General features: G+C 45.2%; 1 protein-coding gene across 2 annotated transcripts in view; it reads left to right on the forward strand.

Moving 5' to 3' along the window:
* UPK1B (uroplakin 1B) overlaps nt 1–16,374 on the forward strand; it is a 30,226-nt gene that overhangs the window by 2,484 nt on the left and 11,368 nt on the right. The window contains exons 1-4 of one of the 2 annotated variants that reach the window (XM_043474977.1): nt 12,374–12,438; nt 12,522–12,609; nt 13,842–14,042; nt 16,285–16,359. In XM_043474977.1, the coding sequence (XP_043330912.1) occupies nt 12,434–12,438; nt 12,522–12,609; nt 13,842–14,042; nt 16,285–16,359 (369 nt within the window). In that variant the 5' untranslated portion in view covers nt 12,374–12,433. Of the gene's footprint in view, nt 1–12,373; nt 12,439–12,521; nt 12,610–13,841; nt 14,043–16,284; nt 16,360–16,374 lie in introns of those variants that run through there. The other variant, XM_043474978.1, reaches the window with a different exon arrangement.

The following is a 16,374-nucleotide window of genomic DNA, read 5'->3' on the forward strand; positions in this document are numbered from 1 at the left end:
AGACCTATTCATTGTGTCTGGAAACATCAACACTGGGTAGATGAATAATTTTTAGAAGAAAACAAACTGAATGAAGACACAAGGAAAAAAAAAACATACAGAAAACTCCAGCCTCTTAAAAAAATCTGCACTCCTCAGAGCAAAGGAACTCCCAGGATGTTGTGCAATTGGAATAAATCATCATGGTGCCAGGCCACTGGGCAGTCTTCCACAGGGTGGGGCTCACAGGGTCCTTACTATGTGTGGAAAATATTTTGAGGTGAGCTGAGTACTTTCAGTTAGGGGCAATGTCATTTCTAAAGAGGACAGCAGCTACTCCATCCTCTGCCCGCTACCGATTCACTTTCTAAAATTCACTCCATCTCATCTGCTTCCTTTTCTAGCCCTCCCAAATAACGACAAACAAAAAAAAAAAAAAAGGGAAGGAAGAAAAAGAAAAAGTTCAAATATATGTGAGGGAACCTTGCTTTGAAATAACTCAGGAAAGTTTCAGGAAACCCCCTATCTGAAAAAGCTCACCCATACTGGGAGCTAAAAGGGAAGTGGAGAGGGGCAGACACACCCACTTATCAGCAGTCAGTCTCTACCCACAGCCCCAAGCCCCCAAATCATGAGGTAGGAAGTTCATTTGTTCGGCTCTTCCCGCTTCTTGGGTCTCTTTCCCTCACATGATGTCTTCCCTCTTCCTTTAGAAATTTGGAGAACGATTTCTACTCAAATCATTCACAATAAGGCATTGATATTGAGGGCTTGTGAGGCTCACTGCGCCTCTTTTTTATGCATTTGCATTCTAACCAGGAGCAAAGGAGTGATTCTCAAGTTGTGGAAATTTGGAAATTAAGATGAAGAGTGAGGAAGACTTTGACTGGAGAGCAAGGGTAGAAAGTCCTCACCTTGTCAGTTTTGCTTATGTGACTCCCCTCTGGCAGGGCATTAGGAGTTTCTCTTCATTTTAAGGAAATATAAAGGGAGGTAGTATCTCCCTACCTTAGAAAGAAGAAAGATCAGTGACAAATTTAATACAAAGTCCTGGTTTAAGAGTCAGGAGATCTGACTCAGATCTTGACTCTGAAAATGACACATCAGTGATCTTGAACAAGTCACTTTCCCTTATCAGCTTTGGTTTCCTCATCTGAACCATGACGGGACTGACTATAAAGCCTCTCGGTTTGCAGCCAGAGCTGATACTGGATCATACTATGAAAGGGCACATAGCCAATAATGACCCTGGGATAAGTGACACCTTAATTGCTCTACAATCACATACCTTCTCAGTAAGACAAAACTCACACAACGACTGAGTGCAGTCATTGACCTTAAAGCGTGTCACTCATCAGGTGATTTGAAAGTTTCTGATTTCGTTTCTTTAGTGCAATTATTCGTCAAGTGACTTTTTAAAATGTACAACAATCTATTCCTTTTTGGGTTCAGAATTAACTTATTAACAAATGTGGGTAAATAAAAGAAGTAACAAAAAACAAAGAAAAACAGGAACATGTTGCCAGCTTAGATTGTCCTGGCAGAGGCCAGTAGGGAAGCAAAGTCCTCCCACACACAGATACATGCAAGTGCACCAAACAGGACCCAGTGCGGGCTGCCCTTGAGAACTGTTTGATTGGGCAGAGAGAGGGAAGTAGGGAAGGAAGGATAATTCTGGGCATGGGAGCTTGAGGAAAGGAAAGGATTTTCAGCTGAGCTTCTGAAGATGGTAAAGAGTTCAAGAAGTGGGTGTGGAGAAAAGGGAACCCTCTTACACTGTTGGTGGGAATGCAAACTAGTACAGCCGCTATGAAGAACAGTGTGGAGATTTCTTAAAAAACTGGAAATAGAACTGCCATATGACCCAGCAATCCCACTCCTGGGCATACACACTGAGGAAACCAGATCTGAAAGAGACACGTGCACCCCAATGTTCATCGCAGCACTGTTTATAATAGCCAGGACATGGAAGCAACCTAGATGCCCATCAGCAGATGAATGGATAAGGAAGCTGTGGTACATATACACCATGGAATATTACTCAGCCGTTAAAAAGAATTCATTTGAACCAGTCCTAATGAGATGGATGAAACTGGAGCCCATTATACAGAGTGAAGTAAGCCAGAAAGATAAAGAACATTACAGCATACTAACACATATATATGGAATTTAGAAAGATGGTAACGATAACCCTATATGCAAAACAGAAAAAGAGACACAAATACAGAACAGACTTTTGAACTCTGTGGGAGAAGGTGAGGGTGGGATGTTTCGAAAGAACAGCATGTATATTATCTATGGTGAAACAGATCACCAGCCCAGGTGGGATGCATGAGACAAGTGCTCCGGCCTGGTGCACTGGGAAGACCCAGAGGAATCGGGTGGAGAGGGAGGTGGGAGGGGGGTTCGGGATGGGGAATATGTGTAAATCTATTGCTGATTCATGTCAATGTATGACAAAACCCACTGAAAAAATTTTAAAAAAAAAGAGTTCAAGAAGCAAAAATGAGACACCGCACAGTGGAGCAGAGGAAAGTGAGCAGTAGGCCATCTGAAACATGGTTGGTACTGACTGAATACAAAGTGAGGAGTTTGTGCTTTATCTCTTTGTTTGACCAGCCTCTCTTCCCTGGGCCAGAAGGAGGATAAAATGACTGGGACTAGACCAAAGCCATAGACACAGGCAAAGGGAAGTTATTAGTCTGTCTCTAGAAGTTGAAACGGAGAAGGCAATGGTAACCCACTCCAGTACTCTTGCCTGGAAAATCCCATGGACGGAGGAGCCTGGTAGGCTGCAGTCTATGGGGTCGCTAAAAGTTGGACGCGACTGAGTGACTTCACTTTCACTTTTCACTTTCATGCATTGGAGAAGGAAATGGCAACCCACTCCAGTGTTCTTGCCTGGAGAATCCCGGGGACGGGGGAGCCTGGTGGGCTGCCATCTATGGGGTCGCACAGAGTCGGACACGACTGAAGGGACTTAGCAGCAGCAGCAGCAGCAGGAGTTGAAAAGCCAAAAAGGTATCAAATTCAAGTGCAACAGAGTAGGAGAGGAGAAATCTGGATTTGGAGATATTGGTGAGCAGGAGAGGATGGGTAGACAAGTAAAGCCATCTGGAATTAGGAAGCAAGAAGGAGCCTGCAGCTGAGCTTTTGCTGGGGTGGGGACTCCACCCCTCCCCATCCCACCTGCACCCCCACCCCCACCTTGAACTGAAGATGCAGGGAGCCTTTGCAGGTGTTTAAGCAGGGGAGTGATAGAAAACCAGAGTTGTGTTTTAGGACAGGGCATCTCAAGACTAAGTGACTGGCACTTGTGCTGTGCTGTCCTTCGTCCCTCTTTTTTTGTTTTTTCTTCCAAATCTTTTGCGACCCCATGGACTGTAGCCAACCAGGCTCCTCTGTCCATGGGGATTCTCCAGGCAAGAACACTGGAGTGGGTTGCCATGCCCTCCTCCAGGGGATATTACCATCCCAGGGATTGAACTCAGGTCTCCTGCATGGCAGGCAGATTCTTTACCAATTGACCTACTGGCCAAATCCAGCCCACCGCCTGCTTCGATAAATAAAGTTGATTGGCACAGAGCCATGCTTGTTCATTTCTGTGCCCTAACTTTGTTGCATGTCATGGCTAGGCTGAGTCGTGACAGAGACATTATCACTACAAACCCAAGAGCACTTATTATCTGTCCTTTAACAGAAGGTTTGCCAAGGTCTGCGCTGTTACTCACTCAATGTCTGTGTATTGTTGTTATTGTTTCTTTGCTCAACCTTTGAGACGTCTTGATCCTGTGGCCCTGAAGACCTGAGCAGGCATTTGTCATGACAAGGACATTGTCTGAGATGGCTGCAGGCCATCAAACCAGAGAGCTTTGAGCTTTGACATTGATGTCCCCCTCCCCCACCACCCTCTGTGGGCAGTCTAGACCCAAGATTTGCCAAATGTCCCAGCAGCATCCTTTATAGCAACCTTTCCCACCTGGGATCCCAGGTGTGTTTTCCCTAAGCCAGCCCCCTGGCACCCGTTTGAACAATTTTGCCTCATCACATCTCCAGTTCTGTGACTATGGGAGCAGGATCACAGTGAGAGGTGATGCCCAGTCACACCTGGGGCCAGCCTGCTGGTACAGGAGGAAGGCCCCCTGAGCTGTAGAGAGGAGGTGCCTGGCTCAGGTAGAGCTATTGTAACATTGTAGCATTTAAAGAGAGCAAGAGTAAAAGTCTTAACCTGGATAGACGTTTGCCCTGGGAACACTCTCTCCTGTCTCCTGACGGAGGAAGCCCCAAGACCAGGGTCATTTAGTTTTCTGGGTCCAAACAGCTGAAAATGTAGGTGTCAACATTTTACTGATAAAAAGCCCTATTACTTCCTCATCCCTCTTATGCTGCTGCTGCTGCTGCTGCTAAGTCGCTTCAGTCGTGTCCGACTCTGTGCGACCCCATAGACGGCAGCCCACCAGGCTCCGCCATCCCTGGGATTCTCCAGGCAAGAACACTGGAGTGGGTTGCCATTTCCTTCTCCAATGCATGAAAGTGAAAAGTGAAAGTGAAGTCACTCAGTCGTGTCCGACTCTTAGCGACCCCATGGACTGCAGCCTACCAGGCTCCTCCGTCCATGGGATTTTCCAGGCAAGAGTACTGGAGTGGGGTGCCCTTGCTTTCTCCACATCCCTCTTATACTGTGCCAAAATTCTGCCCGCCCCGCTCCCAGAGAGCACAGAGGCCCAGCCAGACAACTCCTGGAGGGAAGCCAAGGGTGAGCACAACACAGGGATGTGCGAGAGGGAACCTAGGGGCCAGGTTCAGAGATGGAACTCACCTGAACGGAGAGCCAGCCCTTTGTCTGGTGCTTAGAAGGCATGTTAATCTTTGTGGAACACCACAACATGATGATGTATGAGATTTAAAATAATTCAGTAAATCATGTTGGCCTAAGTTCATACTATAAACTAGATTTTAGCTAGGCAGGTGGTAGCGGGCACCCAAGATTTAAGGAAAAATTTGTGAGAGGAAAATGCTTAAAATGACCAATTCTGATCATTCTTCTCTCTTCAGATTAGGAAATGACTGCAATTATTCAATTTTGGCATCAAAGAAATGTTGCCCCAGTAGGTGGAACATCTGTGTTCTGTAGGATGATTTGAGAATCTCTGCTCTAGAAACTTCACTCTGAAGGCAGTGTGTAGAAAGGAAACAGAAACGGGTGGATCCGTCTGAGCCAGAAGTCAGGATCTGGCAGTGGAAACTGGAAAGAAAGGGTGAAATGTTCTCAGGAAATACCAGAAAATGATCATATTTGTTTCTACCAAAAATATAAATCAGTTTAAATCAAGGGAGTGCATCTTTTAGAGTTCTCTGCAGAAATAGAGCCAATAAGATATACATATAGGGGAAAATATTTATTTTAAGGAATTGGCTTATGTGGCTGGGGTGGGGGTGGGCAGCTGGCAAGTTTGAAATCTGCAGAGCAGACCAGCAGCCTGAAAATTCAGGTAAGAAGCTGGTGTTGCAGTCTTGGGTCTGAAATCTGCAGACTGAAAACTTGTACAGGGTTTCTATACTGCAATCTTGAGGCAGAATTGCTTCTTCTTTGGGAAATCTCAGTCTTTGCTCTTAAGCCCTTCAACTGATTGGATGCGGCCCACCCACATTATGGGAGGTGCTTTATGCAAAGTCAACTTATTCAACCATTAATTACATCTATAAAATGTCATCACAGTGATACCTAGACTGGTATTATATTTGACCAAACAACTAGACCCATATCCTAATCAAAGTGAAAGTGTTAGTCCCTCAGTTATGTCCAGCTCTTTATGACCCCATGGAATGTAACCTGCCAGACTCCTCTGACCATGGGATTATCCAGGCAAAATTACCGGAGCAGGTTGCCATTTCCTTCTCCGGGGGATCTTCCTGACCCAGGGATCAAACCCGGGTCTCCCACATTGCAGGCAGATTCTTTACCATCTGAGCTACCAGGGAACCCCTATCCTAAATCAAGTTAACACATAAAATTAATCATGGAAAGGTATTCATTGTGGTACTTCCTTATCAGGCAGGCCGAGACAAAACTCAAGAAGTTTATTAACTTCTTAAAGCTTAACTACTCCAGGCTACAGAGACCGTCACAGTTTAAATTTCTTATGTAGAAAAGGGCCCATTTTTCCCTCTCTTTTGGTCTCTCTCCATGCCTGACCTCTATGGAAAGGTCAACAAATTCATAATGTCTTTTTTTTTTAAAATAACCATCAGCAAGGCACTTTGTCAGAGTTTTTCTTTGTGCAATCTAAATAAGTTTATTAGTTTACCCTTATGCACAGGCATTTACAAGCCTTCCAAGAACTTCAAAAGATTAACCAGGTCTGATCCTTTTCTTTCATAGAAATCACGTTGCCTTTGTTCTAAGTGATCCAGGAACACAACCCCTCCAAGAGGTTTCTGCAGCTAGTCTACTAGGGAAGTAAACTCACTTGCCACCATTTTCTAGGAGGTTTTTCTAGGAGTTTCCCCTTGACAGACTGTGTAATATCAGCCTACACATTAAACCAGGGTTTTCCAATGTCACTCTTGAACACCTTCTAACTTCTTTGGTAACTGCATTTTGAGCAGTGATCTGCCTACATGTTTCGTTTCTGTTAGTTCTGGAAACAGCAGTTTCCAACCAATTTGGGGCTAGCTTTGTGGTTAGAAGTTTAGAGCTGAAGAAGGGAAGCTCTGGGAAGCTCTAGGAAGCTCAGGATCCCGAATTTTGCTTCAGTCAGATTTAGATCTGAATTTGTATATGAGAGTTTCATATTGAAGTCGTATTTTCATATTTCCTTTGAAAGTGTGGCTGTTTGTTTTTAACTGAAATATACTTGATGTACATTATATAAGTTACATGTGTACGATAATAGTGATTCACAATTTTTAAAGATTATACTCCACTTATAGGTATAATAAAATACTGTCTGTATCCCCATGATGTACAATATATCCTTAAAGCTTATTTTACATCTAATACTTTGTACCTCCTAAGCCCCTCCCCTCCCCACTGGTAACCACTAATTTGTTCTCTATATGTCTATGAATTTGCTTCTTTTTTGTTATATTCACTAGTCTGTTGTATTTTCTTAGATTTCACATATATGTGATATCATATTTGTCTTTCTCTGTCTTTCACTTAGCATAACAGCCCCCAAGTCCACCCATGTCATTGCAAATGGCAAAATTCCGTTCTTTATAGATTACATCTTTTTTATCCATTCATCTGTAGATGGACACTCAGGTTGCTTCCGTATCTTATCAATTGTAAATAATGCTGCTATGAACATAGAGGTACATTTATCTTTTTGAATTAGTGGGGCTTTTTCTTTTTTTCAGAATATGCCCCAACATGAAACTGCTGAGTCATACAGTTTAGTTTAGTTTTTTGAGAAACCTTTCCACAGTGGCTGTACTAATTTAGATTCCCAAGGTGCTTCTGTTTTAAAACAAAATTAAATCACTAGTTTTAGTTGCCTTAATCATTCACTGTTTGTTCTGGTCCGTCTACTTTAAGAAACTGAGGCAAAGATAAAGAAAATAAATATTGGCTGGGTAACATACTGTGTTAGAACTTCACCCATACTCTCATGTAATTTTCATAGTAACCTTTTTAGTTAAGTATTATGTTACCCTTTTAAAGAAAGCTCCAAAAGATTAAGTCATTATCAAAGGCCACAAAATCACTAAGTGGTAGAACAAGATTCAAAGCTAGATCTGACCAAAGCCCATATTTTTCTCCTTCACTATAACCTGTTCTGCAGTAAAGCTCTAGGCCAATAATTCACTCATTTATTCTTCTCATCCAAATACACATTTTAAAAATTCACTTCATATACCCTTTTACTGAGTAAAATAATTTATTAAGTGCCTACCACGTGTAAGGCACTGTGCCACTTAGGACCTAAAAAGACAAATACAACAGGGTTCCCAGGGCCTTCTCTTGCTTTGGAGACTCTTGCAGAAAAGTGCAGGAAGCCCTTCGTAGGTTGGTGCTGGGAGGAAAGAGCGCACCGGGGCAGCAGAGCAGAGTCCTCCCTGAGTCACTTCTGTGTCAGACAGGAAGCGGCCCCGTGTAGAGGAGGAAACTGGGGGTCGTCTCTGCATCACCTCGCAGTCTGGGCCAGAGGCTCCAGAGCACCCCAGTGCCAGAGGGACGAGGCCTGCCCTGCGGTGGGTGTTAACCGCCGAGGAATGCCGGCGGAATGCACAGAGGGCCCCTCCCACACGGACGTGCAGTTTGGCACCTGACTCTGGTCATACCCCAAGCACATCCGGGAAGCTTTTTCCCTCTCCAAATGAGCTCCCCTCCACCCCCCACCATGAATCCTTCCATGGCAAATAAAAAGGAGCACAGATGGGAGATGGGTAAGGCTTTCAGGATCCTTGAGCAGCCCTTGAGCAGAGGTGAAAGAGGCGGCTTTACCCCAACCTAGAAGCCTTTGGTTGTAGCATCGGTAACCACTGAAACCTCCTTCCTAGGGTCCAGAAGTCACTGGTACATAAAGCAAAGACACAGCCCAATTATTGTTCATAACTTCTTATGTTAGTAAACAATCTTGGTATTTACCTATCACTTCCCCATCTTTTATCTCGGTAATCACAACAATCCCACCAGACAACTTGTATTCTACTCATTTTCTACATGAGGATTGAGTAGACACTGAGTGGCATCGCCCAGGGTTACACAGTAAGGACTGGGCAAGACTGAGTTTGAACCTTGGATTTCTAACATCAAGTCTGGGATGCTCACCGTTAGACCACAGCCAGTAGATCACACTGTGAGCTGCTAGAAACCTGCACTTGGCCCCCTAACTACCACACCTCTTGACATTTGTGGCTGTTGGGAGGATGTAATAAATATTTTAGGTCTTCTAGACACCAACCTTGTCTAACTACAGGTGGCCATGGAGAGTCTATGAAATGCTGACTCTCACATTAACCTGCAGGTTGGCACCTCTTACTTCTGAAACTTCTGGTACCAAAGGGTGGTGGGAGAACTCCAGGTCTGACATCTAGACAGGTTTTCTAGAACAACTTACAGGTGCAACCTTGGGTTTAGGGAAAATGTGCAAAAAATAATGCAGTGTTGAGGGGTTAAGGAGGCAAAAACTTAGGTGAGTGAAGAGAGGCCTAGTGATTCTGACCTTTGCAAAGACAAGATCATCTGAGCAGGAAAATGTAGCATCTACCCTCTCCACTCTCAGATAGGCAAGACAACAACCCAGGTGTTTCTTTTCCTTCTGAAAGTGTCAGCCACATGGCAGATCTTTACAATCTGCCCTGGTAAGTGAATGATCAGGAGCTGGGCAGATCTGGGTTTGAGTCTCAGCTTTTGCATATTCTAGCAACATGGCTTTGGGCAAAGCCCAAATCTCTTTCAGTCTCTCTTTTTTTTTTTTTTTTGGCATCTGCTAAACGGCAAGAAAACAGCTTCTCCCCTAGATCCTCCAGGGGAGAATCAGCTCAGCTGATACCTAGATTTTAGCCCACTGGGACTCATTTCGTGCTTCTGACCCCCAGAACTGTAAGATGAAACCTGGGTGTTCTTTGAGGTCACTAAGTCTTTGGTAATTTGTTACAACAGCACTTTCCCACCCTAATTTTGACTTGCAATTCTCCCACAAAGCATTCCTGGGTCTCTTCCCCTTCTTGAAAACTCTGTGTGGCAGACCTGTCTTTGGGACCTTGTGGGATATATTTAGGCCACTGGGGCCAGGTCTTTTGTTCAGGGTCCCATCAGCTCCCCACTTTCTTTGGAGACCTACCTGCCTCTTCCGTTTTCCCCATAGCTCTACTTTCCTCCCTTATTCTATGGGGGTACAGTCATTTTTGCTTTGAATCCACATTGCTGTCATCACACTTTATTTTTTTTATTTTTTTTTTTAATATTTGTCATTTATTTATTTGGCTGCAGTGGGTCTTTGTTGCATCACATGGGATCTTTAGTTGGGGCTTGTGGGATATAGTTCCCTGATAAGGGATCGAACCTGGGCCCCCTGCACTGGAAGCACAGAGTCTTAACCACTGGACCACCAGGGAAATCCCTGTCATCACACTTTAAATTCCTTAAAGGAACAAACTGCCTTCTTTCTGTTCTTTAAGCCCAGCTAATCACCACACTCAGTTGCTCCTGCAAATGGGTGCTGGGTGCTCACGAGGCTGCTTCCGGCCTCTCCGGACATTTACCCTCTACTCTATATATGTACCTGCATTGCCTGAACTTCCACATTTTACCGTCTGTTTATCTGTGCCTAGTTTAGGTGGTAACCAAACTGGTCAGGAGCAGTATCTGCACATTCCAGGGAGAGACTTCATAACATGCTGAGCCGGCTGCGTGAGTGAGGCTCCCCTCTGTGGAGGTTGTGCATTAACTCCAGACTCTGGCTCCACTCTGTCTAGTGGGCAACTGTCTCAGGGAAGAAATGACATTTCTAAGCCTGAAATGACATTTCCAACCATAAAGAAATGAATGGCATTCTAATCAGAAGCTACGCACAGCAATCTTGTAACAATGGCCCCGTTTCTTCCATTCACTCAGCAAATACTGATGACACTGGTGATATCCACAGTAGGCCCCACTCATAAATTTCAGCTCCTTCAGTTTCTACCACTAGCCAATGAACGGGTTCAGTTCAGTTCAGTCGCTCAGTCATGTCTGACTCTGTGATCCCATGAATTGCAGCACGCCAGGCCTCCCTGTCCATCACCAACTCCCGGAGTCCACTCAAACCCATGTCCATCGAGTCGGTGATGCCATCCAACCATCTCATCCTCTGTCGTCCCCTTCTCCTCCTGCCCCCAATCCCTCCCAGCATCAGGGTCTTTTCCAATGAGTCAACTCTTCACATGAGGTGGCCAAAGTACTGGAGTTTCAGCTTCAACATCGGTCCTTCCAATGAACACCCAGGACTGATCTCCTTTAGGATGGACTGGTTGGATCTCCTTGCAGTTCAAGGGACTCTCAAGAGACTTCTCCAACACCATAGTTCAAAAGCATCAATTTTTCAGTGCTCAGCTTTCTTCACAGTCCAACCAGTAGGGGAAAATATTTAGAGATGTTTAAGATTACTTGTAAGGTTGAAAATACTTACATTAGAGTGTAACAAAGAAGTTACAATTTAGTAAGGTCTAAGTCAGATGGAAGGCTTGCTTCCCACAGATTCACTACACATACCAGGACTTCAGCCAAACTGGCTCATTTGTTATCTCCTGGGCTCTTCACTCTTCTAAGGCTCTACTCCCTGATCTTTCCTTTCCTTTTACCTGGAATGTCACCCCCACTTTCCTCCCACACCCACCCACGTCTATTTGATGCATGGAAACCACACAGACCCTGTGAGCATTATCTCTTACCTCCTCAAAACTCTGATGTTCTTAAGATCTTATTACATGCGTTATAATGATTTGGGAACACAGCTTCCCTACTAAAGCCCGAAACTCTAGAATGCATCAATCTCCTTTATGTAGCTTTGTATACCTCAAAATGCAAGTTGTGTCACATAATACATTTTGATTTAGAGCCTGAGTGCATGAAGTGGATAGTTAATTAATTTAATGAACAAAACACTGAGAGGTGTGGATAGCTATAATTCCAGTGTAAAAGCCAAAATAAATCACCCAAACACTTACCCTGCATTCCTTCCAGAGAATCCTCACGGAGGGAGAGATCCATTTTTTAAAGTGTCGGACACAGCATTAAACCTCGTAAATACTTTCTGCGAGCCACATGGGGCTGAGAAGAAGCACTTGGGCTCTGGAGTCACGTAGACCAAGCCTCCAGCCCAGCTCTTCCATTTACTGGCTGTGAGACCCCAGGGAACTTAATTTACCAATTTAAGCTTGTGTTTCTTCATCTGCAAAATGGAGCCTCCTCACCCGTTTTCTTTTTCTACCTAATTGGGTTATGAAAATCACATATGTGTATGTCAAGTCCCTAGTAGAGTAACACATAGAAGGAACGGTTAGCCCTTCTTTCTCCCACCACCCCCCGCTCAACATGACAGAGTATTTATAATTTGCCAGCTATATTTGAAGATAGTAAGACCTCCTGAAAATAATGGTTTTTAACAGCTGCCCAGAGTCTAAATGGGAACCAATTGCCCACTCCACCCACATGTTTTTCCTCTGGGCTTCAGTTTGCCACGACCAAGGGCAGGAAGAACCATACCAAGGACCTCAGGGTGCTTCGTCACCTCCTCAGGTCTGTCCTGGGTGACTTTGGGCCTCAGTTCATCACTCAGAAGGATGCGGTCTGTATGTTGCACATCTTAAAGAACTCCTAAAAGTTGATAATCAGACTCAGACGGGCTTTACCTTTTTTTTCTGCTTTATGAAATTACAGTGATTACTGAACGTAGTAACGAAACATCCTCCATTGCTAAACGACCACCTGGCTTAGTTTGGATGCTTCAGAACACAAGGAGGCACGATGGTGTGAGTTAGTTCTGCTGTGGAGCTTGCAGCAGTCTTTATTCCCTGCTCCTATCCAGTTGTAATGTTCTCAACCGTGTCCACAGCTTGGAGGAAATCCTGAAGATGGCAAAAGATGACTCCACAGTTCGTTGCTTCCAGGGCCTGCTGATTTTTGGAAATGTGATTATTGGTGTAAGTAATGAGTATTTTCCAGGAAATTCTGCTCTTCCTGTAATCATAATTTTAGATCCAACAAAAGTGAGACTTTAAAGGAAAATAATGAGACAGTGACTGATTCCCTTCATCTTTTCTCCCTTTTAAGAAATGCATCAGTAAAACATGCTAGCTAAAATTTAGCAATATGAATAATCCTATATAACTATGTCATAGGGCTTCCCTGCTGGCTCAGTGGTAAAGAATCTGCCTGCAGCGCAGGAGATGCAGGAGACTTGTGTTCGATCCCTGGAGTTGGGAAGATCCCTTGGAGAAGGGCATGGCACCCCACTCCAGTATTTTTGCCTGGAGAATCCCATGGACAGAGGAGCCTGGTGGGCTATAGTCCACAAAGTCGCAATGAGTCGGACATGACTGAAGCGACTTAGTATGCATGCAACTATGTAATATATCAAAACACTATGTGGAAAAAGAGAGATATTTTCCTCTGAGCTTTAAACACCAGAATCTAAAAGGAGCTATGCCTACCATGGTTAGCATCCAAGTATCCTCAACACACACACGGTGGTGTCTTTCCTTTCCCACCTTGGTTTGATTTCTGTGGACTCTGCTATTGGGGACAGGTGTCTGCATCTTCCTGTTCTGGTCACACTGGAGGCCAGGACTGGGATGTGAGAGTAGCTCAGAGGCCAGGCTGCATGGGCACAGTGAGGTGAGAGCTCTTAGGAGTCAAGATCACTGGCTCTGGGCCTAGCCCTGCCTGACTCTGGACAAGTCATTGTCTTTCTGGGCCAAGACCCTTCATCTATAAAATCAAGGGAGCAGGAGAGATAACCACCAAGGTTCCTTCCTCCTCCAACATTGCCTGGTTCTCTGGCACTGATAAACACAACCAGGACCAGTTTAAGCATTTATTACAGTCCAGGAATTAGGGTGGTGGGCAGTGGGAATGGAAGTGAGAGACGATCTTCCTGCAAGAAGTCATTGTTCGAGTGGTGCATGCCCCCAAGAGTTTTATGGATGGTCTGAAATTGTCTGGGTCTCCTCCCAAAGCCTAAGGTAGAGAGAAATGTGGAAGGAGGCATGAAACCAATTCACAGGATGGAAGGGGCTGTTTGGTTGCCTGCAGTGAGGAGTTTAAGTCAGCTGCTTACAGCCTATGCAGCCTATGCAGGGGCTGCCCCCCTCACATCCCTTTCCCAACGCTGCTCTCCTGGCCCCCAGCCTGACAGAACCCCCTCTGCCCACAGATGTGTGGCATCGCCCTGATGGCAGAGTGCATCTTCTTTGTATCAGACCAAAACAGCCTCTACCCGCTGCTTGAAGCCACCAACAATGACGACATCTACGCGGCAGCCTGGATTGGCATGTTTGTTGGCATCTGCCTCTTCTGCCTCTCTGTCCTGGGCATTGTGGGCATCATGAAATCCAACAGGAAAATTCTTCTGGTGGTAAGACCTGAAAACTCTGTACACTTCTTTCCTGGACCAATTTTGATGGACTGCTTCTTCTCCCCTGAGCACAATGCTTTGGTTTTCAGTGGGGTAGGTGGAAGCAGGTGCCAGGTGAGGGGTGACTAAAGGGGAAGACCCTCCCTGCATGTAGGGGCAAGGATGCTCTCCTCTATCGCAAGTCCAAGAAAGTCCAGTACAGGGAGGCTGAAGGGGAGACACCGGGGGGTCACCGACTAAGTACAGTTTAGATCTTGGCTTCTCTGACTGCATGTGTCCAGCAGATACAGCCAGGAGCTACACAGGCCGAAGGAGAGACAAAGTGAGAACTCGATGATCAGATTTTTTTTCTCCTGAGAACAAGTAGTTTAAAATCTTATTATAGTAGTAATCAAGTGTCAGTATATTAGGATATAAATCACAAAATATGCATAAAGTTTTAAGAGAAAGCATGAGCCTCCTTAGACATTTTTTAGCTCAAGGCTGATGATTTTGTGGAATGGCCTACGCTTCCCATCTCGTGCATTCACTCTGCTTTTTAGGGACCCTGGAAACACTTGCTGGGCTCCAGGTAGGGATGAGTTTCAGCTCCCACCTGCCTATGAAGGCTCTAATTCTGGGCACCCATAGGGAGGTTTCTGCCCCAAACTGCAGATAGCAGGTTGTGCCCTGACTTTGCAGGTGGAAGCAGATTTTCAGCCAGCCAGGCTAAGAACCCTCTGTACTAGGTCTAAACTTCCACTCCCTCTACCCATGCTCAGGACAGCAGTTTCTCACCCCAAGATGGGGCCCCACTTCCTACCCAGAACTATCTCTCCTAACCAAAGGCTGCAGGACCTGAGTTCCATCTTCATGGAACGAGTCCAGCAAGCTAAAGTGCCTGTTGGTTTGCTTTTCCTGTGGACTAACATCACGCTGGTACCCAAGGAATGTAGAATATTTACATTCTCTGGGTCCTTAGTGTGAGTTAGTCCCAGGGCAAAAGCACCCACCTTTTCAGGGTGGGGAAAGGAATGCAGGGAAAGGTGTCCTTAGAGGTGAGCTTCAGCCGCAGCCTGGTCTCACTCTGAGCCAGTTGTGCGTGCACGGCACAGCTGGGAACACCCTTGGCCATGCCTGGCAAGGAGACTGAGCCATGCACCCTCCATGGGACTGGAGGAGAAACACCCGCACCCTGTGTCTCCTTTCTGGAGCATCTCTAAGGGGGTTCTGAGCCTTTTTAAGGGGAGCAAGCAAAGCTCTCGACAAATAGCAAGGAAACAGCTATTACAGTGGGGGACACTGTCATGACGCCTCTGAAGGGGCTCCGGCTGTTAACTGGGAGTGAACAGTAGCCAAAGCCTTTTCCTGGGCGGAATGGTTAGGGCGGCAGAGGTCCAGCTCTGAGAACCCATCGCCCCTGCCCAGGTAGGAAGAACGGTTTTCTCTGCGCCCCTCCCAGAAGAACCTGAGGACAGTAAGACTGTGCAAGGCTAAGGATGGCAAAGTAGTCCCTGGTCCACATTCAGAAGTTATTTGTCCTTCAGGTATTCTCCAGCCACAAACAGGGGCAGTGCACTGTGGAGGCATCATGAGCATACACACACCCTACCACACACACACACACACACACACACACAACAAAACACACAATAGGCTGTTTTACTCAACTGACTTGATGCAACTAGGGTGGGAGTAGGTGAGAGAAGGTGCTATCAGAGAAGATACATCAGTGAGTGTATCAGACACTAGGTAGAACCTGTTCCTTTCTGATAAAACTGGACATTGTCAGGAGGCAGGATGGATATTAAACATGGCCCTATTCAGCTTTTTGTGACCCCATAATCCTAAATCTTCAGTAAACCATAAAGATGTTCCCCAAAGAGAGGGAAGTTAGGAGGCTCTACCTAGTGTCTGATACACTAAGACTGTCTTGTCAGCCATTGAATGAACACACAGAAACACCAGTTCATTATCTTGTATGTTTTTCCCCAGTTTAAGTGGAAATGCAAGGTGCTGAACTGAGAAAGCTCTGTGTTCAACAGTCTTATATTCTCTGGGGAAAGAAGGGACTTGAGCTGATTAGAACCTAGCACCTAATCTGGCTCCAATCACTGATCAGTGAGGGTTTGTTGAATAATTGTGTAAATGATTACATAATTATATTTAGGCAAATGTGCTACAGAAAACATAATAATTATTTGTTTTTAAAAACTCTTTGGAGGTAGACATAATTTCTTAATTCCATTTGTTTCCTTTCCAGTATTTCATCCTGATGTTTATTGTATATGCTTTTGAAGTGGCATCTTGTATCACAGCGGCAACACAACGAGACTTTGTGAGTACAGCCTCC

This window comes from Cervus canadensis, chromosome 7 (assembly GCF_019320065.1).
Source record: "Cervus canadensis isolate Bull #8, Minnesota chromosome 7, ASM1932006v1, whole genome shotgun sequence".
NCBI classification, from domain to species: Eukaryota; Metazoa; Chordata; class Mammalia; order Artiodactyla; family Cervidae; genus Cervus; species Cervus canadensis.